The sequence below is a fragment of the Perissodus microlepis genome, chromosome 23 (assembly GCF_051167445.1).
Source record: "Perissodus microlepis isolate ML-2025 ecotype Zambia chromosome 23, ASM5116744v1, whole genome shotgun sequence".
Classification (NCBI taxonomy): domain Eukaryota; kingdom Metazoa; phylum Chordata; class Actinopteri; order Cichliformes; family Cichlidae; genus Perissodus; species Perissodus microlepis.
Window position 1 is genome coordinate 7,163,404 of NC_140482.1, and position 22,712 is coordinate 7,186,115.

General features: G+C 41.0%; 1 protein-coding gene across 4 annotated transcripts in view; it reads right to left on the bottom strand.

Moving 5' to 3' along the window:
* Positions 1 to 18,807, bottom strand: part of LOC146360903 (sodium- and chloride-dependent GABA transporter 2-like) — a 34,410-nt gene extending 15,603 nt beyond the window's left edge. The window contains exons 1-3 of one of the 4 annotated variants that reach the window (XM_084921500.1): positions 18,614 to 18,807; positions 2,471 to 2,715; positions 2,171 to 2,305 (exon numbers count right to left, since the gene is read on the bottom strand). In XM_084921500.1, the coding sequence (XP_084777626.1) occupies positions 2,171 to 2,305; positions 2,471 to 2,684 (349 nt within the window). In that variant the 5' untranslated portion in view covers positions 2,685 to 2,715; positions 18,614 to 18,807. The other 3 variants (XM_084921498.1, XM_084921499.1, XM_084921497.1) reach the window with 3 other exon arrangements.
* Between the last annotated feature and the right edge of the window lie 3,905 nt (positions 18,808 to 22,712).

Consider the following 22,712-nt stretch of genomic DNA (forward strand, 5'->3'; position numbering starts at 1 on the left):
TTTCTTGACTTTTCCAGTGCCTTTAATACAATCCAGCCCTGTCTGCTCCAGGAGAAACTAAACAGGATGCAGGTGGACCCCTGCCTGGTCGCTTGGATCTCCGACTACCTCACTGACAGACCACAGTACGTCAGGCTGAAGGACATCACGTCGGACACTGTGGTCAGCAGCACAGGAGCACCACAAGGAACTGTGCTGTCCCCTCTTCTCTTTACCCTGTACACCTCTGACTTCTGCTATAACTCTGAATTATGCCATATTCAGAAGTTTGCAGACGACACGGCCATCATGGGGTGTATCTGGGATGACCAGGAAGAGGAGTACAGGAGCCTGGTGAGGAACTTTGTCACACGGAGTCACACAAACCACCTGCAACTCAACACTTCAAAGACTAAGGAACTGGTTGTGGATTTCGGGAGGTCCAGACCAGGTCCACTGCCAGTTCAGATAGAGGGAGAGGAGGTGGAGGTGGTCAACACATACAAGTACCTCGGGCTGTGGGTGGACAACAAACTGGACTGGTCATGCAACACGCAGCGCCTGTATAAAAAAGGCCAAAGCCGACTGTACTTCCTCAGGAGGTTGAGGTCTTTCGACATCTGCAGGAAGCTCCTGAGGATGTTTTACCAGTCAGTGGTCGCAGGAGTCCTTTCTATGGCGTGGTGTGCTGGGGGAGCAGCACAGCAAAGAAGGACTCATCCAGGCTGGAGAAACTAATCAGGAAGGCTGGCTCTGTGGTCGGCATGAAGCTGGACACTCTGGTGACAGTGGCAGAGAAGAGGACCTTAAAGAAACTGATGGACATTATGAACAATGCCGGGCATCCTCTGCACACGGTCGTAAACAATCAGAGGAGCCTATTCAGCAACAGGCTGCTTCTCCCAAAGTCAAAAACCAACAGACTTAAAAACTCCTTTGTCCCACACGCCATCAGACTGTTTAACTCCTCACTGGAGGGGAGAGGGAGGAGAAACAGGGGGACAAGGGAGGGCGGGAACAACTGAGCTGTAGGTGCTTCTCTACACTGTGCAATATTTGCAATATTTGTTTTTTTCTTATATTTGACTGTGCAATAATCACTGTGCAATATACTCACTCAAATGAGCAATCCTATTTATCCATATTGTATATTCTGTATCTATATATGTGTATATGTGTATATATGGTGTATTTATGCTTATATCCCTACTCTCATTCCCCTTAATGTATCTGTAACATGCAACTTCTTTCGGTGCTTTGCTACTGGAAACTGAATTTCCCGGAGGAACCCACCCGAGGGATTAATAAAGTTTCATCTAATCTAATCTAATCTATCATTCAAGCATTAAAAAGGCGCCAAACTCAGAGGATGAACCAGGCTTGTGTCTAGATCTAACAGACTTAAACTTAGCAAGATACAATACAACTGTATCTTTAGCAGCCTGTCACAAAACACATAATTTGTTACGACTTCCTTTACTTTGATCTACAAAAGATAACATAGTCTGATAGGTGTAACATAGTACTTTTATACCATAAAGTGATTCTTCAAGATATCTTGGCATGGTATACAGTGTGTCCTTGGGGAAACTGGACAAGTGAAGGGCAAAAGAAGAAGAGGCAGTTCTAAAATGTATAATAGATGAACAGTATCTGAAGTCATGTCCTTAAGAAATACGAAAAATCCAGCAGAGACCTGAAACAGGACCTGAGAGATGCATTTGGCTCTTCAATTGATCCATCTACTGTTCACTGGAGCGTCATCAGAAATGGTCTCAGTGGAAGGGTGGCTGTCATGAAGCCATTCTTAATGTAGGGAAACAGGAAGAAAAGGCTTCCTGTTTCCCAGAAATATTACGCAAGAACATCAACATATATAGACAGAGAGTTACAACAGTGAGTGTCTAATGCCAACTGTAAAACACGGTAGAGGCTCTGTCATGACTGCAATTACCCGAACCACACTACCAGTGCACTAAAAACATACTGGACTGAAAAGACGCACACACATCTATTTTAAAGAGGTGTAAGCACTAACTCGTGCATGCAGTTATACAGACATTTGTCTTTGGAAGACTGAATTTAATATGCATCTAATAGTAACAATAATACATATTTGATTAAATAATGAGGAAAAAAATATTGGCTGATATTACTGTTGGCTACATAAAACAAAAGGAAATAAGAGTACCTCCAAATAATGGGCACATATTCCTCCAGGCACTGACCCCTCCCAGGCTGGTGTACTGTCCCAGTGAGGTCTCCAGGAGGAAGAGGGGGATGCCGCACAACACCAGGAACAACAGGTAAGGTACAAAAAACACACCTGTGCCAAACATAAAAGGTGCTTTTAAGGAGCAGACCAGACCAGCTTAATCTTAATTTCAAGTCACAATGATTCTGAGAATGAGACTGGAAAAATAGGACAGGGAAAGGAGAAAAAAGAGACAAAGACACTTTAGACAATGCCAGTTTTACTTCCTCTCTTTACCTCCTCCATTTTTGTAGCAGAGGTAAGGGAACCTCCAGACGTTTCCCAGACCGATGATCTGCCCGGCTACGGCCAGGAGGAACTCAGCCTTGGAGGCCCACTGGCCTCTGGCTTGTAGGCCGTCTTTGGTAGCTTCTTTTCCCATTGGCAGGCTCCCCTGGGGGAACTTGTTTAACAGTGTCCCAGCAGGGTTTGGAGGCAGTTGATCAGGCATTTCAGGTTCTGGCAGTGATACGAACACAACCCTGAATAAGGTGGAAAAGATAATGGAGAAGATCAGGATGAAAGCAAATAACAGCTCACAACTTGTTCGGACTATTTGGAGCAAAAATAAAGTACAAGAAAGTAAAAGAAGGGGGCAAGAAAGATCTCACATCTTCGCAGCCAAGCCTGAACGACAGGAAGCCGAGTGTGTCTGCTGGCAGTTGGTTTGGCTGCCTCACTTATCTACGATGCTCGTGTCAAGGACAAACTAATGTGGGTGTGTGTACTTTATCTGTGGACTGCAGGACTCCCCCTTACTAAATGTGTCAGTTTCACCATAACTGGGAACTACTTCATACATTTAGGTGTTTTGTAAATGTGCACACGGTGAAGGACATCCAGCATTCAATAATTATGTCTACCTTTTACCTTAACTCCATCCATTGACTTGTAAAACTCTTTATTAATTTGTCCTTTAGTAAATTAATATAGTTATTACAGCAGCAATAAGACACTCTGCTCCTTGTTATGTTAAAAATCTCTGATATTCAGACTATTGTGACTCACCAGAGTTTATGATGATATTCTTTATTATTCTTTCATGTAGTATTAATTGAAGTAGAGCCTCTAAACTTTAGAACATTTCTTAAATATGAATTAACTGTTAAATCCCAGCAAAAGCAGTGAGGGTCCTCGTTTACTTTGCCTAACCTAGATCCCACTCTTTCTTTCATAAACATTGTCAGGCCACGTGACCACCAAATACCGATATAACAAACACATCCGGCATCTTTTCTTTTATAATCACTTCTTTTTTTAACCTTCCACCATGACTGGCCCGCTTATAACACCGAACATAAAAGCAGAAACGCTGAAAATGTAACAACACATGTGTAGCTTCGGTTATCCTTGAAGTGAATGCTTTCCGTGTAACGCTTCCATGCTGAGGTTAAGCTAACGGCGGGGACCTGAGCGCTAGAGGCGGGATTAACACTCAGGATGCTCAACGAATAATGGCTGTAATTATTTCCCCGAACATGTGTCGTTACGCTCGCTTGTTATTTCACATATAATTTTAAAAATGTGTCAGAGAATTCACGGTGATATTGCCTACCTCTACGTTTCCAGTACTTCCTAATACCGCGACCACCCCTGTGTACCGGCAGGGAAATGGTTTGTTCCGGGCACGAGCTGCTGTGTGAGGGACTGCTGGCCGGTGCAGCGTCTCAATCCAAATTTATACAGGCACTATGTTTGGGTCTGGTGTGGCTGGATGTTAACCCGCAAGATGCAGGTTACAAAATGAAACAAAGCATCATGGGTAATGAGTAGTGTAATTTAGCGTTGCACAACAAAAGACTTACAACACTGTTATTTGGTACCTTCTCTCCACTTCCTTATCAACCTTAAGAATCTATCGCGTGTACTAAACCCGCTCTTTCCTCCACGTATTGTGGGTTATTTTCTGATGAATATGAGCCATGGTGGGTCGTTTCTCAGAAACCTGTTTCCCACGTTGTTTTTTTGCTACCTGTATCAGTCAGAAAACTGGTCTTTCCTGCTGTTACATCCTTAGTAGTGTTGTTTGTAGGCCATTAAAAAGCTAACATTTATTAAGATATTTATCATATAGTAGTGATTGTGTCTCCATTATGTCAGGCTTTCATTTTGCTGCCACCCACCTCAAATTTAGATGTGATCACCCTTAGAAGGCACTTCTTATTTATCCATATTTGAGTGATGCATAAGAATGGGTTATGCAATTCATAATAATGATAACCAGCACCAAAACTAGTCAAATGAGCAGCTATTAACCACCTCCTTCCACATTGTAGCTGCTTTTTCTTTCCTTGATGAAATTTGAATTCTGTGTGATGGCATAAGCTGAAATGGCAGCAATGATGCAGTCTTGTGTGTGTGATGCTGAGGGTTTCTGGCAATGCACTGATTTCACCACATCTATCATCTGCCACACCCTTATCTCGCGCTGTCCTACTTGCTGTCGCTCACAGTAGGGCTTAGGGAGATTCCTACCTAAGTGATGTCATAATTAGAGCTGGCTGAATTTTTTAAAGAGGAAAGGTTCATCAGTTGTATTACCTCTTTTGATAGAGGATAGAGTAGAGAAAGAGGAAGAACACAGAGGGAGGACATGTAGACGGTTGGTGTGACAGAGGAGGATGCTAGGGTCAGGGTGGGATGGGGCGTTCACTGTGAGGACCTCTAAAGCGATGTTTTAGACTTTCAACAATTAGAGAAGCACAAAAGGAAACTTTGAGTATTCCAAATTAGCTAATATAATTAGCTACATTAGCTATATTTAAATAAACAAAGTGAGGGTTGCAGTGTAAACGGTCCGTCTGCATTCACGATGTCCTCATTTTGGGCGTTGCCGTATTGCCAGTCTTTGGATTATCAATAATTAATTAGACCTCAGAGAACCTGAAGGGCTTAATAAAGGCTAGAGTTACAGTGGATGGAGTAGACAGGACTCATTCATTTCACTGTGGGCGATCGTGGCTCAAGAGTTGGCAGTTCGCCTTGTAATCGGACGGTTGCCAGTTCGAGCCCCGGCTTGGACAGTCTCGGTCGTTGTGTCCTAGGGCAAGACACTTCACCCGTTGCCTACTGGTGGTTGTCAGAGGGCCCGGTGGCGCCAGTGTTCGGCAGCCTTGCCTCTGTCAGTGCGCCCCAGGGTGGCTGTGGCTACAATGTAGCTTGCCATCACCAGTGTGTGAATGGGTGGGTGACTGATTGTGTAAAGCGCTTTGGGGTCCTTAGGGACTAGTAAAGCGCTATACAAATACAGGCCATTTTACTGTTGTGACTGATTAGCTTGATTCTTTTTAAATTCTCTATTCTTTTTCATGAGGTGGTATTTTTCACTCTGCTGTACATGTCTACTAAGCAAAAGAATGAGAACACATGGGGTGAAGCATCGATTACATACTTTCTGCAGTCAACAATGTCCACCATTGCATTTTTAAGCGACTTCATTCTAGCAGTCTGAGTGCAGTCGGATTTTCTAAGCAGTTCAGTTTATTCAGAATATGGATGTCAAAATTTAAACTAACCCTAACACTGTAGGGTACCTGAAGTAGCTGTCAGCACATTTAATTGGCTGCATCACTGGCTCACTGCTCACTCAGCTGAACAAATATAGCCTCTTTTTTGCTATTCAAAAGAATAACATTCGCCTCCTGAGACATATTAGGTTACACAACGAGGTGTATAAATCATATGCAAAATTGGTGGATATTATAAACGGAGGACATACGCACATCTTTAAGTTTAAAAACTATGGAGTAAAATAAGATGTGAATTAGGGACTGAACTGTGAACAATAAACAGTAGTGCCACTGGACTTTTATACAGACACTTTTATGAACCAAAGACAAAGTCAATAAGTAGAATATGAAGACAGATAACACCATCCCTGAGAAAGGAGGGTAATTAAAAAAAAGCAGAATAATCAGATGAGACAAATAGATTTTAACTTGATGTATGTAATTTAATTAGCTATGACTTTTCCCTGGAATTCTGTAACATAAGTAATAATTTAATGAAATCTGGTCAAATAGAATTTACTTGACTGGTATATATTAAGTTTATACACCATTGATTTGATATATTTCAGTTACATTTTACCCCAAACTATTGCTTCATATTTATTGAGTTTGAAGAATAAATTTAGGAGTGCAAGCTCAATATAATAATTTGACATTTGCTGAAAGGAAATTTTGCCAAGAGATGAAATAAAGTAGAGAGTTGCATCTGGAACTTGTGAAGTGTTGCAGCGTTGATGAAAGCAACCATCGGTCAGTCAGGGAAAGGATCTGCTGGAAGTCAGATCAGCTGGATCGAATCAGCTGACGGAGAGAAGTCTGTTTCAGGTCTTTTAAAGGGGGTTTCTGCGTATTATGGTGGAACGACTGGATTCTTCTCCTCCATTACCTGATGTAAAGCCTGACTGAGCTTGGGCAAATCTTAACAAACTTTCTACCAATTTGTAGAAATACGAAAGACTCCATTATGCTGCATACCTATTAGAACACTGGGAGTTGAGATGAGACAGCCTATACTAACTAATTACTGCAAATATAGAACGCCGTAATGAATACAAGGTGATTTTGACTGAATGCAATCAACATACCACAAGATATGAAGACTACATTTCAAACTGACTACATCACATCCATAGACCTTTTAGAGTGGCCATAATGATCATGACTGTGTACTTTTCAAAGGTTTAGATTACATGTGTTTTAAAGGTCAGATTAGCAAACAGAGTTTACGTTTACTGAACAGTCACTGCTTGGTTTACTCTGAAGTGGGAGTAAAAAAATGTACGCATTTCAAAATAGATCAAGATAACAGAGTCACCTAGTAACGTGCAACAACAGTAACAAATGTGTTGTTTGAGTCATCACATTTTTTGTGTTCCCAGTGTTGCTGTTGAATGCAATAATCCAGGTTATTTAAGGGCAAGAACAGGACATCTTATCTTGTTTACCTCTTGTGGAATTGTATGATTATGTTGATAAAGGTTAATCATTAGACAGTAGTAGATACATATGAAGGTCTTCTGTTCTCTACTGTCCACATGACCCAAATAAAGCTGTCTAAATACAGCTACACTCACTTTGTTAGGTACACATGTTCAGTCACTCATTAATGCAAATATCTGATCAGACAATCACACTGCAGCAATCAGTGAAATTTGGCATCTAGACGTGCTGAAGTTCAACCTGAGCATCAGAATGCAGAAAAAAGGTGATTTAAGTGTCTTCGAATGTGGCGTGGTTGTTGGTGCCAGGGGGGCTGGTCTGAGTAATTTGGAAACTGCTGATCTGCTGGTATTTTCCCACACAAACAACTCTAGAGTTTTTATAAAATGGTCAAAAAGAGGAAACATTCAGGGAGTGCAGTTCTCTGGGTGAAAATGCTGGAGGTCAGAGGTACATGTGCGGACAGCTTTGAGCAGATAGGACTCAAATTACCTGTCGTTCCAAACAGTGTATGGAGAAGAGCATCATAATGTGCCATCTGCCCAGCCCCTGCAGCAAAAACCACACTGGGTCACTGAGAACAAGAAACTGAGGCAACAGCTTAAGTGGGCTCACCAAAATTGGGCAACAGATTCTGATGATATTTCATTTCTGCTGCAACATTTGGATGATAGGGTGTGAACAACATGAAACATGGATCCATCCTGCCTTGTATTAACAGTTCAGGCTGCTGGTGGTGTAATGGTGTGGAGATATTTTCTTGGCCCCTCTGTACCAAGTGAGCATTTTTAAAATGCCACAGCCTACCTGAGGCTTGTTCCTGACCATGTTCATCCCATTATGACCACAGTATACCCATCTTCTGATGGCTGCTTCCAGCAAGAGAAACACCTTATTGCAAAGCTCCGATCATTTCAAACTGGTTTGTTGAAAATGACAATGAGTTCTCTGTACTCAAACAGCCTCCACAGACACCAGATCTAAATCAAATAAAACACCTCTGGGATGTTGTAGAACTAGAGATTCACATCACGGATGTGCAGCTGAGAAAACTGCGTCATGATAGTGTGATGCTATGATACCAAAATGGGCCAAAATCCCTGAGGAATGATTCCAGCAGCTTGTTGAATCTATGCCATGAGGAGTTAAGGCTGTTCTGAAGGAACAGACGGTCCAATAAAGTACAAGCAAGGTGCACCTAATAAAGTTCTTACTCAAACATTTAACCCCGTTTCAGAATCACTGTGTTTTCAGCTACAATTATAAAAAGTAAAACATAAAAAGCACAATAATGCACTGACAGTTTGCTTCAGTCTCCCTCATTAGTTAAAGAAATTCCCTGAAGAAAATTGCAAAGTCAAGGGTCAAGAGTCAGGAAGTGGTAAAAAAAGCATGGCAATCATACACAATGTAGAGAATCCTTAACTACATGCTTGCACCCCTCACACAGCCTCCAGATTCTTTGCGTCCAAGGGGACAAATAAAAGCCCAGAGTTAAGGGTCCTTCAATACAGTCACCGGCAAACCTGTGGCCTCTGAGAAAGCGGAGCCCCGGTATGCAACTCATACAGGCATAGCTGTGCTCTAAATGCTTTATAGCTCATTTTATTGCTGTCTTGTATCCAGGGCACTAGGTCACTGATATACTGTACAGTGGTAGGCATTGTGAAACTCTTGCAGCTTACTTCCAGGCTTTTTTTAAAGGCTGATTAAAGAAAGGATGAAAATTCACAGATTCAACTTGACTGTGGGGCATCTGATTAGAGCCCTTCCACTAAACACAGTCAGAGTGAACCCATACACAGCCACTTTGTGTGTGTGTTAGTGTGTGTGTATGCGCATCACAAGCCTGGGCTTTACAGGAAAGTAGTTGCTCACATTACACAATTTGATTATCGGGTCCGTCTGCTTTGAGCCCTTCCTATGAACACAATCCGAGCACTCATATAAACCTGGTAACTGTCCAAAACACATGCAATCATAATTACAGTGAAACAGTTGCTCACGTTACTCACAAGTACTGTAAAGTGGTTGCTCGTATTACACGCATGCAGCACAGGTAACAACTTCAAAAACAACAAAAACAGCAACTAAAAAAATAATTAAAACATTTTGGGACCTAATTCAGGGCCAGTGTTAGATATGTAAAACTAAAAGTTAAAGATATAAAGAGGTAGCTACTGGTATTAAAGATACCTAAACTGGTGTGAGTGGGAGCATTGACTGAAAGAAAAAAGTAATATTTTAGGATGATTTTTTTCTCACAACAGTTCCATGTAAAGCACAAATAAACACCTCTGTGTGAAAAGCTTGCAGCCTGGAAATGTCCCGTACACTGACAGAAGACAAATAACAAAACTTGGACTGCATGGCAGGCAAATACAAAAGAATTATGGGTATTGAAGTTTCAGGTACGTTTTTGTTGGGTGTGTAACTGATGCGCATATTGTGAGTGTAAACAGAGATCCTTTGATAATGTAAGGTGTCAGATTCGCTGGGCTTCCCAGCTGTAGTCACTGCTGACGTAGTGCCTGCAAAAGGTGCCTTATACAGGTATCTGACTAATATCTGACTACTCACTCACTGGAGCTAAATTAGGGTGTCAGTCACATGGTGATGTACAAATACACTATGTGTGATCACCATTGGCTCAGAGAAACAGTTACAAACATACTCTAGAAGAACTCTTGAATTTGGTTATTATAAATGGTTGGTATAAATACAGCTTATTAAGTTTGATGTATGTTTGTAATGTAATAGGGTTAAGATTGGATTTTTGGTAGATCTGATAAAGGATTAATGTTCACAAAGTCTTGGCTAAAGGTAGATACAAGCTACACAAAACCAAAACCAAAAAGAAAATCTCATATATAATATTATAATGTATATATATACTGAACACTTCCTGCCTGCAGACATGAATAGCACCATCTCTACTGTGCCTCTGATTGGTCAAATAAAGTCGAGATATAATCACTTGCTTCTATAAATAAAACCAATGCAGATTGACTTTGACAGCTTACAAAACATTTAATAAACCAAATTTAGTTAAAATAATAAGGTTTTTCTTGACAGAATTTCTTTGTAACTGATCCATTTTCTTAATCCGAATGTTTTACAACACAAGTCCATCTATGTGATTACAGTCTTCCAGCTAGCAGACCAGAAAGGTGAGTGTAATTCTTTTTTTTTTGAGAGTGATTCTATTTTTCCGAGGCATTCCAGTCTGACACGTTAACAAACGCTTTAACCTTCAGGTCAGTCACACTGGAAGAAGTTAAAACAGTGATCTCGCCTCATTTGAACCCTGTCAAAGTGGAATTTTCAAGGACTCGATGCGGTCGGGATCTTCTGCTCCCCCATGTTTTAAATAGGTAAGCATTCCTGTGGCTGATACCCTTTCCTCTTTAACCTGTGTTAAAAACACACCTCATAAAAGAGGGATCATTTGAGTGTAACATATGGCCTTATGTCCACACTATAGTGGGTTCCTCTGAGGTTGGTGGTGGGCTGGATTATTTGGTGCTCATAATTGTTCCTGGAGATTTCTAAGCGCTTAAAGTAGTTCCCTCTAAGAATCAAATTATTTATATAGCGCCAAATCCCAACAACAGTCACCAAAAGGCGGTTTATATTGTAAGGTGAAGACCCAACAAACTAGAGAAATCCCAACAGTCAGACAGACCCATATGAGCAAGCACTTGGTGACAGCAGGAAGGAAAACATCTCTTGTAACAGAAAGAAACTTCTGTCAGAACCAAGCTCGTGTAGGGGCAACCATCTGCTGTGACCAGAGACAGCACATGGCTGCAGAAGAGAGCCCGTTTGAGAATAACTAATGATTAAATGGCGAGTGGTGTATAAACTCATACTAAGTGAAAAGAGCTGACAGAGGAAGAAACACTCAGTCCTTCATGGTAAGTCCCCAGTAATCTAGGTCTACTGCAGTATAACTAAGCAAGGGTAACAGATAAGTGAGTCAGGTAAGTGAGAAGAGCTATGCTCACATTCTAACCAACTTTATCACTCCGGAGGATCGCAAAGAAGACCTGGACAGTTTGCAGCAGTATATTGACGGATGTTTTGAGCGTGTTGTTATGGGGAAACCAGATAACAAGGCGCCGATTCCCTCCAGCAGCAAAGGAAAGCCGTCCTCGAAATGAAGCCACCTCAAAGACTCACTGGAGCCAGCTTCTCCACAAAACAGTGACATAGTTGACATTTTGGTGTCCATAGATAAAAAATAGTCCAGTTTTGACGCACGCCTGTCCCTCCTGGAAATCCTGCATAAAGATTTTCAGGATCTGCATAAGTCCATTGAGTTCAGCTAGCAGCAGTTGGAAACACTCAGTGCTGAAAACGCCACCCTCAAAGAGTCAATGAAAATCCCTCAATGAGGCACCAGACTCTCAGAAGCAAACGAAAAACTCAAGGAAACTGTCATCAAGCTCCAGGCCAGCAGCATGAGGGAGAACTTGGTGCTTTAAGGAATACCAGCGAAGGCAGAAGAAGACCCTTATGAGTCACTTCACCCAGACTCACTTGAAACTCCCAGAGGATGGAATTAAAATCATCTGCTTCCATTGTGTCCATCGTTTGGGAAATCAACAGACCCAGACCTATCATAGCCAAGTTTGAACACTTCCAGATATTTGTCAGAAAAAGGAAATACTACATTTTTAATCATGGCATTTAAAAGGGACAAAAAACCTAAAGCAAGTTATACAAGGCAGACAGTTTATTTCATTTGAATTACTTATGTACAAATGATAGAATCAGCAACAACACATTTCTTGAATATCAGCAACTTAAATCATGCATACAGGAAAAATTCAGTCACAGTCAACTGAGTCTGGAAATATCTACTGGATAACAAAATTATTAAATATCTGCAATACAAAAATGTATAAGCTATTATTTAAAATTGATGAATCATGAAGCTGGGAAGTCTAGTCTGCGCCTTGGGTGCTCCTTGTTGCCCACAGGCTCATTGGGTGGGGTGTCCAGGTGAGGGAGCATCCGTTGCTGGTGCAGCTTGTCCCAGACCCAGGCCAGTGTTTCTTGTCACTTTGCTGTGTGTGTCTGTTGCACTTGAGTGGATGACTGGTGTTAGGTGGTGTTCCTCCCCACTACTCCCTGCTGGGTGCTGCTATCCCCTCAGTGGAATGCAGGTACTTGTTGGTACTGGGGCGCGTGGCTGGATGTTCTGGTGTGGTTGTTGACCCAGTCCTTTGGTGGTCCAGGGTGGCTTGGACCTTCCGTGTGGCTATGCTGGGCACCGGGCAGTTTTTGGGCGCCTGGAGCCCTGGGACCATGATCTTGGCTTTTACTAGGGTGGCAGGCCTATAGCGGGGCTGGTTGCCAATCACCTGGGGTCCTCTGGGACGCCCACCCCTTGGACGTGGGCACCCCATCTAGGGCCCCCCTCCTTCTTCTGCTGAGATGGGTGCACAGGCATCACGGAGAGTAGTGGTCTTAGGTCATTAGTACTCTTGGGGGCTGTGGATGACCCGGTTTTCCCAGATCCTACTCCACCTGCCTAGGGGGCATTATTGTGTCTTCCCAACCTTATTTTCAAGTGCATTTCGTGATAAAGACACATACAAACATACAAACACTCCACACTCTCTCTCTCACATGCACCACAAGGAGACTGTTGATTTATGTAACATATGTATGCATTTTTGAATGTTTGCATTTGAGGTGTTGTATGTTTGTTTTCTCACAGGTGCACTTGGCAATACATTTTGCTTTTCTTTGCTCCCCCCCCCCCTTTTTTTTTTGCCTGTCCTGCCTTAGACATTGTATTAATGTAGACCACATATAATGTAATAACTGAAATAACACAAATAGAAATGAAGAAGTAAACAGATAAACCCTGAACAAGAGGAGGCTATAGAGACTGTATAGAGCTGATCTTGGAAAAGCAAAATGTGTTTGGCACAACAGTGCGTTCAGATCATAATTCTGATTGCAAAAGCTGCCAAGAACAGGATTTAAAAAACTGATCACCTGATCCAACCCTAACTATAACCTTTATCAAAAAAGAACGTTTTAAGCCCAACCTCAAAAATAGAGAGGGTATCCGTCTCCTGAGAGTTTCTTGTCTGAGAGGACAGTTGTGCGAATACAGCAGCACAAAACAATTGGGCCCAGAGTTGGGATCACTGACAGCAGTGGCTATTATAGCTGATTTAACATATGCAACCTGCAGATTTTTTCCATATTGTTTTTCTTCTTATGTAAATTATCCCGTCTGACCGTCTTTCTCAAACCTGCTGAAATGTGGTCTGGCTTTAAAAAAGCAACAATGCAGTGATGGCTCTGCTCCACCACTGGCAGCAACACTCCACTGACAGAAAATATGTAATCAAGAGTCTCTTGGATTAAATAACTGCTTCTGGAAATATTTTATATATATATTGGTGTTTTTGTGAGGTTCAAATGCAAACAAACTTCTCTTCAGCTAACATTTTAAGAATCATTGCTAGGAATAACAAGACAACGTTAGAACCAGAGGTTTCTGCAGTACTTACTTACAGTTAATTAGCCTTTAGATTAAATTAACCATTTTATTTAACGTCTACAGTAAACAAGAACATTTGTGCAGTCAGTCAATGCTACAGTAAAGTTGGGGGAAATAGTGGTTGGAGACAAAATTATTGCCAACTTGTGCAATGGACTTCTGATCTTGTCGCCTCTGAAATGGCTACGTCAAAGACGAGGACCAGGTCTGTAACCACTCAGTGAATTCCTGCCTTCAAAGGGACTTTGGTGCATCTTGACAGAGGCAGTTGGCTATCAGTCAGCTATTAGTTTCAGATGGGGTCAAATTGGCAATTAGTTCCAAAACTGCAAATCTGTTGCCATCTGTTGACACCCGCATACAGAAAAATTCACATTAACTTTTGACATTGAGATTCCAGCCAGAATCTCATAGATTTGAAGCAGAAATCTGACATTTCTCCATGAACAGTGGTGTAGTTGCTACAGAACAGATACCAACAAAATAACACAGGCATTTCAATGTTATACGGGAGTATAAACACAACACATGTTGGCAACCAGTTGACCTATTGCCAAGAGATGCAAGTTGCACTCATTACTGCAGACTGACTCAGACTGAGTCCACTGTGTAAAAATTAGACATTAATTTGCAAACCTTTGTCAGATCTGAGAGAGTCTGCTTCATCTAAAACTGAGGATTGTGGCCCACATTTTCAGACATTTTATCCAGAAAAACAATTCAAAGTGTTGCATGTAGCCCCCAAATAGTTGAATAACAGCAGGGGAACACCTACACCCATGATATCCCAAATAGTCAAATAAGCCCTCAGCAAGATAAAGCCATCTAGTTAAAAGCAGTTATTTGCTAAAAAGGTTGATAAATTCATTTGTTAATGACTTTCCAAAATAATTTTGACATATGATTCTCAGGCAAACATCACTTCCTCCTCGTGCTGTGCTTACCTGTTTTGCAGATGTGAAGTCTCACTAAGCCTTCGAGGTAGCACCTTAATGGTGCTTGATTAATTAATTCGCTGTTCGTGTGGATAATTTTACAGAGAACTGAGTACGACCCTGTCTCTCTTTCCCCCATCCAGCCCTTTGCCTGGGATGAACTGGGCTCGCAGGCAAATCTAGGAGAGCTAAACAAACCCGGATTCCTGTTGTGCACTGAGCCTGAAACCAGGGGCTAAATGATCATATCATGGGACTTTTATAAGTCAGGATGTTGGACTCATAATGACTTATTTACTCTAAATGGCCTCAAGCAACCAGAACAGTAGGCTTTATGTGTAAACTGAATATTTTAACACTTTGGTTTGCCAGTGTGACATCCAGGAAACTAAATGCAACACTGAGGGAGCAAAGACAGAGTAGCCACTACATCATACATTACACTTTATACAAGATGCCTGGATAACATGTGATACAGCTGAACTAGTTTGAAGGTAATGGGTTATTGTTTATTTTTCCTTTGCAAAAGGAGGATAGATGTGAGTGTGGAAGCAAAGCCTTCAGCCACCAAGTCAGCTATAGAGTAATTAATCCATCTAATCTGGCTGAGGCTGCCAGACCTTCACACTCTGGACCGAGTTTGCCCCAGAGAGGAATGTAGCGATGGATTATCTCAAAACATCAAATAATAAGCCCCCCTTCTGACACCACTGACAGCAAATGAAAAGGCCCGGATTTTCCATCCCTGTGAAGAATTAAAGATATGAAGAAAACTCTGTGGGGATCTAACTTTGGCGGCAGGTTCATGAATTGACTGGATGGAGGCTGCTGTTTAAAGCCTGCAAAAAATTAATAGCTTGATTAATTCCTGGTGACTTGCACCCGACATGTCTTCGCTGTTGTGCACATGAAAAGTTGCGGGGTACCAGCGAAGTAATTATATCATCACAGGCCATTGCTTCCATTGCAACCAGATTTTTTATTATTTTATTACTCTTTTCTTTGCTGACTTGGCGAGGGGTTTGAATTCCATCGACGACCGTTTCATACGCCTGGACGCAAAGAGACTTAATTGAGGTTAAGCACCTTGGTCAAGGGGTTTGGAGTGCCACACTGCTGCACTGGGAAGTTTGTGGAGAGGCCCTTTAACTCTCTGACCAACCAGAGTACAGGAAAACAGGGCAGAGCGAGGAGGCGTTTGGACAGAAACATTTGGGACAATTGCCATGCTGATTTTGTTTGTTAGAGCAAGTTGTTGATCTGACGTGAGATGGTTAAAATCATAGTTGCAGCTATAGTTCCCTTTAGTGCCACATGAGGGAATGTGGCGCAACAACCTAATGCTATACTCAGGAAAACCGATGGTCGGAGGTCACAGCACGACCAAAATTACTGACACTGAATGCAATGAACTTGTATTCTCGTTGTCTTTCAAGTGGTTCTTTCAAAGATGGCAAGGAATATGGCAATAAGGTAGAGCCAGTCTGCTACTGGTGTGAAATTGAAAGGGTTCAAGTTGATGGTTGCAATCTGTTTGTGATAATATTACAATTAACTGTGATAAATCAGCAAAAATTGCAATTCTGCTACCATCTGCATAAACAGTAATTCACATTAACTACTTACAGATTTCAGAAATCTGGATGAAAGTAGTTATATCTAAAGTTCGAAACAGAAATCCAGAATTTCCCCCACAAATAGTGATGTAGTTGATGCAGGACAATTTAACTGTAAAATATTCTTTTATATAAGATTAAAGTCCGAATTCAACCAGCTGGCAGGCAGTTGAGTTCAGTGCCCTATAGCCAAGACGCATGAGTTGTGCTTATCAGTGCAGACTGACTCAGACTAATTGCACTGTGTTAGAAATCTGTCTGGGTTTATAAATAAGATGGCAATTATATGACAATGTCTGGCTGGGAGTGCGTTCAGGTCGAGTTGCTTTGTTTGGCGACAGATTGCCTCCTATGTGGACCGTACAAATAGAAAGTGTTTGCACAGAGGTGGGGAGGGTGTTGCATGATCAGCCTCTTTGTGACCAGTTGGTTGTTACAACTACTTGTAATAAAGCATATGGTTGCAAACACTGGGCAAGCACAGATTTCTCCTAATCACAAGGATGTCGGTGTCCTATTTTTACTCTAGTGAGACTGAGCCTCCAAAAAAAGTTTGTCCAAAAAACATAAATTAGATTATGTTAAACTGCAAATTCTGATTTGTCAATTGGCACATATCTGCCATTGCTAAGATGTATCAAAATGAATGTGTGAAAAGACAGCAGTCCTGCCTGATGACTTATCTGTTTTGGAGTCCAGTATTTTGACCTTTGACCTGCACACATTATCTACATCTACATATACATTTACACATCTTCATTGGCACGATTGACAAAATGAAAAACTAGCATGCTAATAAAAAGCTACCTATAATACACAATATTAGACGTGTTTGAAATTTTCCTCATTTCTGTGATGGGACATGATTAAGAACAACGCATAACAGCCTCCCTTTAGTTACAGAAGTAACTCTTAACAGAGCCAAGGTTCGTAAACACGTAACAGCATCAGTGTTGTCCTCCTGTCATTGACATCCAGTTGAACCACGGGGATCTTGGCCATTGTTTGATTTCAGTTCAGGGTGGGTGGGTGGGTTGGACTCAACCCGCATTACTGGTTTCAGTTATTCTTTTTAATTTTCTTGCCAACAACACATCAAAAGGACTTAATGCAAGCCAAAGTTCCACATGGTGATGACAGAAAACCACATGTGCCAAATCCAAGTAGCTGCCTCAGCACTGTGGTAGGATCACAAGAAAGGCTTGTGGTCACCTTTGGCAGGCTTTATAAAATCCATCCAGCTAAATAGGGGCTGCAAATAACATACACACTTTAACGCAAATGACATCAGTCTATAGTAGCACACAGAGATGAATAAAAGACTTACCGTATAGACCACGCGGGTGGCCATGCCATTTATGGCTGCCACGCAGTGTTTGAACAGAAAAACAATAGCATGTTGTTGCTGTTGTTAACCGACTCCTAGATAGATACAAATAAGCTGGATATTGTGGAAACAGCTATTTCTTTCTTTTTTATGGGAGGGAGGCTGGTGGTGAGGGTTCATTTTTAACATTAACATGCTGAAGTGTGAGACCTCAGTGACATGGATGTTAGACAGATCAGTTATAGGTGTTAAAACCCCTTTGCATGGCTAAGCTGCTTAACTTTGTTAAAGCACAGAGTTAAAAACAACCTGCTAACTAGCATAGCATCAAAATCCCTCAAACCTCTTTTCAAAGATGTTTCTTTGTATCTGCGTTAAACTTCAGATGCTGATTTTGTATAATTCCATCACATTACTGTTTCTGGGAATCCGACACCTTATAATTGGATATTTTGCTGTGTCATGTGGGTGTGGGATTGTGGTTGAGCAGCAGACGGAAGCCGTCAACAAAAGAAGCATGAAAAATCCGAGTGCTGGAAGCGTATGTGTAAACCAACCTGCTTTACATGTTGCCACTCCATGAAAGACTTTTTCATGAACACTTTTAGTATAAAGCCACATCAGGACATGTGATCCAAAGTTATAAGACAGAGACGGGGTATGTAAAGCATGCCTTTGTGCTGAGAATGACTCAGCTTTTTTTTTTTTTCATAAGGCTGCACTGTTTCTTTTACATATCACAAGGAAATGGCAGGGTTATGAATATTGGGTTTAATATCCTAGCTTCACCTGAGATTAAATCAAACAAATTTTCAACACACGTTAAACATCATTTTAAATTATTCTGCATCTAATTTTTTTAATATGATATACGCAAAGATTTAGAGATGTGCCTTAAAACATGACTAAAACTAACACAATATTTAAAATGCTTCAAAATCAGAGTATCATTTATTCCAAGTGAAACTATGTAGTCACACACACACACAGATACACCTGCACACAAGAATAAATGTCTTGTACCTACCGGTTGTAACTTGACACGCGTCTCTCTGTAGTCTTGCCAGGTGCTGAAGTAAAAAGCAGCCTGAGCGCGACAAAATATACTCAGGGATCAAGTGGGCGGAGCTTCTATCATTCAGGTGCACTAGACCTCTGTTGTTTGTCGTTGTCCTGAGCAATTAATCTGAATAAAGAGCCACAAAACGTAGAAACACCATATGAGTTTTGCAGGCTCCCAGTTCACAGTTAAACTCTCCTCCTGTCCTCCGGTACACTGAGGATACTGAGGACATCACAGGTGTAGGTGTAGGAGGTGGAGCAGCAGATGAGAAGCAGTCACTGTGGGGGAAGCAGGCTTGGAACAAATAATCTGCATACGTGACATATGCGTCTGCGTCATGTATGTATGGGAATTGATGTAGTGGTTTTAGGGTGTGCCACTGTTTTCTAAGACTTAGAGGTTTTTATCAGCTTCTTATGTGTCAAGGTGTGGCAATATGTCAGCAATTAAATGTAATGAATCCTTTTGAAACTAGGCATTGACACTCATTCTTCAGTCAGTGGAAGGGTCTTTTGTATTGCTAAGGAACATCATTTATATTTTCAAACAGGGTTGCGTAACGACATTTTGCCTGTAGCATTTTGTAGTTAACTTTCACTGCACGGTATTTCCACGTCCTTGAAATCTTAAATGCAAATTTACGCATTCGGACCTTTAGATTGCTACTTAATTTGAGCTATGTGATTATGATTTGATAGATTTATAGTAAAATATGAGACTGCACCAGCTAGTTAGCTGTATTTTTTGTGACCTTAAGATTTTTCGCTGGTGTGTATATGTGACGTATAGATCTTCGTCTTGTATGTGTTGGATTCGATGTTCTGGAAAAACAGTGTGCCACTGTTTTTTCAGGCTTTAAGATTTTTGTGAGTTTTTCATGTGCAAAGGGGAGACGATATATCAGAAAGCATGTTTAACCCTCTCAGGCTCAAATTAAGTTTTTGTTGCTAATGCACAAAAGAATACCTGCAGTGGTACTTCTGAGTAAAAAAAACTCATAAAATATTTATGTGGGGTAATCAGGTTGTTAGTTTTTACTTGTTGCAAATCTGCAAGCCTGCCTTGAGAGGGTTAATACCATTAAAGCCTTTTGAAATTGCACAATGATGTTCATTGTGCAATTTCAGTTGAAGAGGCTTTTGTATTCCTAAGTAACGCATGTTTTTTTTCATAAAATGGGTTTCTCTAACGATATTTTTCCTGTGGCATTTTGTAGCTAAAAATGGCCGTAATTCCTTCTGTTTGACACATTCTCACTTCCTTGAAATCCTAAGTGATTTGATAGATTTATATTAATAAATGAGACTGCAGGGGCTAATTTGCTGTAAGCTTTTTGAGTTCTGATTTTGAGTTGATCTGTATACGTGACTAGGGATGGGTATTGATAAGATTTTCACGATTCCGATTCCATTTTCGATTCTGTTTAACGATTCAATCCTTTATCGATTCTCTTATCGATTCTTTTTTAAAAAGGAGAACACTAAGGTCGAATAGCTTAGAACTTTGTTTTATATCTTCTCTTTGAACAAGATAGAAATTTAGGAGTAACATGGCCTTACAAACCCAGCAGTGAGATCTTAAGAGATCCAGCCTACGGCTCTTCAATGGGGTGTCACAGGGTCCCCAGGAAAAAAAATTGTAAATGTAAAATAATAAAATAAATATTCTTCTGTAGCAATAACAAAGTATAACGTAAATTATTCTGTAGCAATTACACAAGAATATCCAGTAATGTCCCTGCCTACAATTAAACACATTCACTTACCGAAAATCGGGGCATCTGCTGTGGCAAATGGGTGCAAGCCTTTACCACAAACTTAGTCACTGCTCGGTGACATTCGTCTATCCTGGCCTGAAAGGAGACGCTACCGGTAGACTGCAGCGAGAACTGCCAGCATCTGAGCCAGCCAGACTCCGTCTGTCTCTCTCATCATGGTCACCTAAATGCACAGTAATGGCAGGTTTTGTAATAAGGCAGATCGCGCTAACATAATGTGCACTGTTGTTGATTATTTACCTGCCGCATTAACGGGAGAGGACGTGCAAACGTTACCGCTGCTGCTGGGTTGAGACTCACGAGTCCGGAGCGGAATTAAAAACACGACATTCATTTAAGGTTATCGCGTGTTTTGTGAGCAAATGCTTTTGCATATTCGTAGTGTTTCCTCCCTTAAATGAAATATCTACTTTGCAAGTATTGCAAGTTGCCCTGTTGTCATCCGTTCTCAAAAAGTATAACCAAACTTTTGAGCGTTTGAGCCGCCATGTTTCCTGCCAGGTAAATGACGCTCCGCAACGTGGTGACGTCATTCGGGGCGACTGGAATCGATAAGGGAATCGTTTGCAAAAATGGCAAACAATTCCAAGGAATTGAAACTGTGGTTTTCGATACCCATCCCTATACATCTGTGTCTTGTGTGGACTTGCTGCAGTGGATTTGGGTGCGGCATTACTTTCTAAGCCTTTTAGAGATTTTCATGAGCTTTTCCTGTGTGAAGGCATAGCTATATGTCAGCAAGTACATTTATTTCCATTAATTCCTTTTGAAACTACACATGTTCATTCTTCAGTCAGTGGAAGGGTCTTTTGTATTGCTAAGTAATGCCATTAATTTTTATAATACAGGGTTGCATAATGACATTTTGGCCGTACTTCCTTCTGTTTGTCACATTTTCTGAACAGTATGTTCAACCTCCTTTAAATCCTACATGCCATGTTTAGGCTTTTGGATCATCAGAGTTACTTAATATGAGATGAATCAGATATTTGGTGATAATTTGATAGGTTTACATTAAAATGAGACTCCAGGAGTTAGTTAGCTTTCTGTTTGATGATTTTATGATTTTTAGTTAACCTTTCAAATTAAGGATGAATAGGTGTACCTGTTCAGTGTTATTTCTCAGCAGTGAACTTTTTAAATGAAAAGAACATTATTCCTACCACAAACAAGCAAAATTAGAAACCTAGGGTCAAAACTTGCTTAATTCAGATTGGTCTGTATTTTAAAACCTTGAGGTAAAGTGGCTTAACTTTTTCTCTATAATGAAAGCACTTTTGAAAAGCAGTTCCTAGGACTGCGGTCTCCTGGACAAAGATCATGGAATCTGCTGGAGCCACTCTCCCAGTTTGGACGTTACTGCCCTGAGAACTGTTACCACTGTTGCTTTCAGTTTCCACATCTTCCCATCTCTTCTCTAGCTCGTCCTTCATCCCTTGGTATTTCTTCTCATGTCAGCATTTCCAGATGTTGCTGTCACTGGGTATAGCTACATTTATCATTACGGTCATCTTCCTCTGCTTGTCCACCACCACTATATCTAGCTATCACCAGTTTGTCCATCTGTATCTGAAAATCCCAAGAGAGTTTGGTCATTGTCAACCACCTTTAGGGTGTTTCAACACGCCAACTTAGCACAGTCTCAGCCACAGAGGATGACTTTTTTTCCTTTGAAAGTGAGATGACTGACACTTCTGCTACTGGTAAAAGTCAAGTCATAGATTATTTCAAATCAGCATCACATGGAAAGGACTCTCTGAATAGATATGAACTGATAAAGAAAATTTCACTAAGATACAGTGCAGCCACGCTTTCCAGTGCCTCGGTAGAGAGACTGTTTAGCCTTGGGAAGCTTGTCTTCTCTCCAAAGTGGAACAGGCTCTCTGATCAGAAGTTTGAGAAGCTCATTGTTTTGAGATATAACCATTAGTTTAATGGCTTGGATGAATAGATGTAAAGAGTTGGGGATGTTACAAATAAGAATTCTTTATATTTTAAAAAAACAGAGGACATTAAAACAGGTCACTTTAACAGACATCTACTGTGAGAACAACACTTGTGTGACTTGTGATGGACTGCCAATGGCAAACGACAGCCATGAAGTTTACATTTGTATTACCTGTTTACATTTTTATACCTTGGTTATGTTATACGGTGCACGTACTTTCTCAGTATTACATTGAAATCACTTCAGCTATTTTACTTTTGTGTGGAAGAAAATCCTTGTTCAGTCACAGTTGTCTGAAGCTGTGACAGTTTACATTGCTTAAAAGCATAATTTAATTT